Below are 5,280 nucleotides of genomic sequence, written 5' to 3'. Positions count from 1 at the left end.
TTGTTCTGAGAATTCCAGAAAAACATAAACTTTTTATTCCATGCCCTTAGCAATGAACCCCCTCAGCCCTACCAAGAGGACAAACCTATTCCAAATCACAGGGTAAGTCGAGCAGAGGTCACGAGGCAGGAGAGGCTGTCTTCCTCACCTCCCTGGCCTCTCTGTGCCCAGGTCAGATGGGCATCACAGGAGCTGCTGAACCTTCAGAACCCTCTGGCCAGGCATGAGCTGCAGAGAAAAAAAAGGAGCCCTGAAGGGTTTGTTGCTTAGGGTACCTGTGGTGAGTCAGAAGAGAACTGGGGGAAGTTGACCAACTATAGTGGTAAAACCAGTCCTTCACCTCCATCCTGGTAAGGAGGCTAGGCGGGAATGGTATAAAGGGTGTCCTGGCCCCAGCTCAGCCTTGCACTCCACTGGGAACCTCTGTCTTCATCCCTACTGTGAGTCTGGTGAGTGTTGACTGCTGGGACCAGGGTTGGCCGATGGTGTGGGCTGGTTGCCCTGGGCAGACCTGGGCATTGCTCTGGCTGGATGTGGCTACATTACCTTCCCTTCTGGTGGGCTCAAGTCCCTGGGTAGAGAAATCTGTGTTGTTGCACTTACTAGTTGGAGAAACTCAGGCAGAACTGGGCAGGAAATCCCAACTTAGAAGTATAAGGCTTGAAACAAGCCCCCATTCTCAACAACCTTCCAGCCCCCTTTTCTCCTACCCCTAGGAATTCAGCTAAAATTGAAAGGGTCAGATAGAAGAAAGGACTCTGGACCCTTTTCTCCTACCCCTAGGAATTCAGCTAAAATTGAAAGGGTCAGATAGAAGAAAGGACTCTGGAGTTGAATAGGCCAACCTGTTAATTTTACAGAGACAAGAAAGAATCTGCGGTAGAGCTAAGTGACTTGCCCAGAAATGCACAGCTTTTCAGTAAGGAGATTTAGAGTATGCTAGATGACTTAGTAGAGGTTGGTGCCTTGACGTGACCTCTCACTTCCCCTCCAGCCCAGTCTTCTGGCTTTTAAGGGCTCAAGGTTCCTCTAGATTTTACTTTTACTAGTCTCCTTTCTTGTGGTGACACATTTCCAAAACTCATCTCTCCTTCCTTGCCAGTGGAGGTCCAAGATCAGGATGTAGACAAGAACTAGACAGAAACAGGAGCTTAAATGATACTCAGTGCACCTTGCAGAAATGGAGAAGTCTGTTTGTTGGCTCTTGCCTGGGAATAAGGAAATTCCCAGAAAAGCCTTTCTGCCCCTCCTCATCCCCACTCTTCCCTCCCTGCTGCTTCTGGGGATGGCAGCCAGAAGGGGCTGAGAAAGTGCACTACCCAGGAGAAAGGAGGCTGTAGATCTCAGTGGGGTCATCTCCTTCCCGGCCTTTAGCCTGCCACTCTCACCCTTATGCTTTCAGGTTGACCTACAACTGCCTGTAAGATGTCCCAGGAATACACACTGCCAGTGACTGTCCCTCCAGTCACCAGTCAGGAATCCCTTGAGACTGTTTCTCCTCCAGCCCAGATCCAGCAGGAGCACGTGAAACAGCCAGCTCCACTATCTGCCCCCTGCCAGAAGATGCCCTCTGAGCTCCAGGTGCAGGGCCTCTCAGAACTCCAGGAAAAACACACAACCTCTGGAAAGGAACAATCAGAGCAAGTGTGTGAGCAGCAGCGGCAGCAGGAGCCTAAGGAGGAGCATCTGAGACAGCAACAGCAGGAACTGCAGGATCCAAAGTTGCACCAGGGGCAGCAGCAGCAGGAACCTCAGGAGCAGATGCTGCAACTGTGTCAAAAACAGCAGCAGGAAACTCAGGAGCAGAAGCTGCACCCAGATCAGCAGCAGAAGCAAGAACCTCAGGAGCAGAAGCTGCATCTCGATCAGCAGCAGCAGCAGCAGCAGCAGCAGGAACCTCAGAAGCAGAAGCTGCACCCAGATCAGCAACAGCAGGAACCACAGGAGCAGAAGCTGCACCCAGATCAGCAGCAGAAGCAGGAACCGCAGGATCAGAAGCTGCACCCAGATCAGCAACAGCAGGAACCGCAGGAGCAGAAGCTGCATTTGGGTCAGCAGCAGCAGCAGGAACCGCAGGAGCAGAAGCTGCCCCTGGGTCTGGAGCAGCAGCAGGAGCCACAGGAAATGCACTTGGGCAAGAAGCAAGAACAAGAACCACAGAAACAGCAACTAAAGCTGGGGCATGTGCACCAGCAGGATCCACAGAAGTTGCAGCTGCACCAGGAACAGCAGCAGCAACAGAACCCACAGGAGCAGGAACTTCACCTGGGCAAGAAAGAACAGCAGGAGCCACAGGAACCGAACCAGGAACAGCAGCAGGACCTGCAATCCAACCAGCAGCTGCAGCAGAAGCCTCAGGAGCAGAAATCCCATCTGGGACAGAAGCAGGAGAAGCAGGAGAAGGACCTGCCCCTGGGTAAGAAGCTTTCCCAGGAGCCACAGGAACAGAGACTGACACTAGGGCAGCAGGAGCCCCACCTCAGACTGCAGCAGCCACAGAAGCTGCAAGAGCCAGAGCTGCATCTGGGCAAGCAGCAGCAGCAAGAGCCACAGGAGGAAGAGATGGACCGGGAGCAGCAAGAGCTCTGCCTGAGCCAGCAGCCGCCACCAGAGCCAGAGCTGCATCTGGGCAAGAAGCAGCAGCACGAATCCCCGGAAGAGCAAGTGAACTTGGACAAGCAGCAGCAGCCCAAGTCACAGGAGCAGGAACTGAACCTAGGGCATCATCAGCCACATCCTCCGCAGCATGAAGACCATCAGGAAACAGAAAGCCAACAGCCACAACTTCAGAAAAAGAAGGCACAAAAGGAGCCCCAGGAAGGGAAGCAACGGCCCTTGGACAAGCAACAGCCCTTGGACAATCAACTGGATCACGAGCTAGTAAAGAGAGATGAGGAAAGGGGAGAGAAGAAGGAGCTGTCACTGGAGCAACTGGAGCAGCAGGAGAAGCAGCTGGAGCAACCAGTGTCTGCCCTCACCCCTGGCCAGGTTCAAGAGGCCCAGACAGTCCAACTACTGAAGGGAGAGCAGGAGCAGAAGCAAGAGGTTGAGTGAGCACTCACATTGACGTGACCACCCCCAGTGTTTCAGAGAACCCCACACCATCCCACACAAGGGAAGAGAGAGAGCCACCAAGCCCCTTTCCCTGAGGACCCCTGGGTGACCTAACTCATCTGTGAACCTGCGTGACTCTGATGAGGCTAGCAAAGAGCAAGTGATGGCCCAGCACCTTCCTCGAAGATGCCAACCCTTTAGACCCTGGATATCAGAGCCTCTGCTTGAGGGGCTACACCCTCAGTATTGTGGATGACTCTGTGAGTATGTACGATAACACATAATAATAATAAATCCTGAAAAATCCTGACTGAGGTCCTATGCTTTCTTTGACTGTTCTCCTCTCTCTTATCAGTATGAGTCAGGAGTTGCAGCTGACTCTTTTGTTGGGCTCAAATCCAAAAGACGGGCAAACATCTTGACCCTTCTTTGGTTCTGTTCCACAAACCATTCCACATCCAGGCAAACCCAAAGAAGGCTTTGCATCTGCATCTGAAAGCAACACGTCACAGTCATGAAGAGAGGATCAATTACTCCGGCTGGGGGAAGAGACCCTCCCTTGTCTCAGTACAATGTTATCCTACCTACCCATACCAACCCCACCCCAGCCCTGACAGAGCTCAGCCTCCCATGTCCCATCAGGATTCAACTCTTTTCATAGGGGAGGGGACTGAGAATATGCCAATCGGGTTTGGGTACTTCATCTGAGATTTGGTCCCTTCCTTGGAAACATCACCAGGTCCCCTTTTCTGTGTTGTATCTCAGTCATTGTCTGCAAGAGTCTTGTGAACCACCTACCAGACTGGGGGGGAGGAGGGGGAACATTTAGGAAAACAATAAGAGGATTGAGCAAGGTGCGGAGAAGAGTCACTCCCATGAATGGGCTCTGAGATCATAGAAACCAAAAATGCTGGCGAACTTGAGCTTAGAAACCAGCGTAGCTCTTTCCCAACCCCTGCACCTTGCCTCCCTGATGCTTCAGTAGTCTTGATCATGTATGTCAGGAGTAGGGGATCTCTCCTTCCCAGCACAAGTCCTGCCTTTTAACTCTACGGATCCCTTGCTTTCATCCTTCAGCCACATTGACTACAGCAGATTGCCTCAAGTTATCCAATGCTATTTCATGACAGGCATGAGGGTGTACTGGGGATATTTCTAAGTGAACTTTCCATAGGCAGTCACACTCCACAGGTATGAACAACACTTAGATTTCCTTACCCCCCCCCCCATGCCCCATGCAATAGTCACTGTACTTCATCTTTAAAGGCCCTCTGTTCTGTGTGATAATATTAGGATTCAGTCCTTGCTAGCCCCACCCAGCAGGTGTGCCACTTAACCACAGGTGAAGGATTTTTCTCGCCTGAGCTATTGCAATAGCTGGTCTCTCCAGTTCTCTATCACCAGCCACCCTGCAGTCCTCCTATCAGATGTAAGATGTTCTTACAATTCCTACTGAACCACAGTGTCTCTTGGGATCTTGGTGGTAGCTCTCATCAGTTAGATAGTATGAAAGGCTAAAGTCCTCTGTCAGCCTGGGCCAGACTGGGCCAGGAAAGTTAGGGGTTGAGAAGAAGCAGATGCAGACAGCATGTGTGCACACCTCCTCTGAAATCACACGCTGCTTCCCGTTGCTTTTATTTTCTGCCTTTTCTGGTTTTAATTAAGATTTTTATTTACTTCATCTTGTCTGCTGTGTTAACACTTTTTAAGATTTGGTGAGTTCCCTAGAACTTAACATATAAATTGTCCATTCTCGAATAATCCCAGCCAGTATCACCAGCAGCACACACCACTCACAATGGAGCATTTCCAGTTCTTCCTTCTGTCAGCCAGAACACTTGCCCAGGTGTCATAATCATTGCTTTCAATCATTATGCTTTAGGTCTATTAAAAAACAAGAAAAACAAACATGTTATTGAACCTTCATTTATTCCTTTTCCGATAACCTTTCTCCACGCAAGTCTTAAGTTTCTGGTCTTTTAAGTTGCTTCCTCCTTTTAGTATTTCTTTTTTCCTTTCTCTTTTTTTTGTGGGGGGTGGGGAGTAGGAGTGAAGGGGTGGATTCTCAGGGCCTTGCATTTGCTAGGTAGATACTCTACTACTTGAGCCATGTCTCCAGACTTTTTTTGACTTAGTTACTTTTGAATGGGGTCCTGGGTTTCTGCCCAGGTTAGCCTGGACCATGCTACTTCTAAGTACACTTCCCACATGGCTAAGATGAAAGTT

The 5,280-nt window shown here is 50.4% G+C and overlaps 1 protein-coding gene across 1 annotated transcript; it reads left to right on the top strand.

Annotated features, from left to right (window-relative positions):
- The first annotated feature begins 1,425 nt into the window (after positions 1–1,425).
- On the top strand, positions 1,426–3,054 carry Ivl (involucrin). Its single transcript, XM_048358220.1, has one exon. The coding sequence runs from the start codon at positions 1,426–1,428 to the stop codon at positions 3,052–3,054; it is 1,629 nt and encodes a 542-aa protein (XP_048214177.1).
- Positions 3,055–5,280: the final 2,226 nt, after the last annotated feature.

Source organism: Perognathus longimembris, chromosome 11 (assembly GCF_023159225.1).
Source record: "Perognathus longimembris pacificus isolate PPM17 chromosome 11, ASM2315922v1, whole genome shotgun sequence".
Taxonomy (NCBI): domain Eukaryota; kingdom Metazoa; phylum Chordata; class Mammalia; order Rodentia; family Heteromyidae; genus Perognathus; species Perognathus longimembris.
The sequence above is the reverse complement of the archived record's forward strand: the minus strand, read 5'-3'. Positions and strand labels throughout refer to the sequence as shown.

Coding starts and splice junctions, on each gene's coding strand:
- Ivl (XM_048358220.1), top strand. CDS start 1,426: ATGTCCCAGGAATACACACTGCCAGTGACTGTCCCTCCAGTCACCAGT.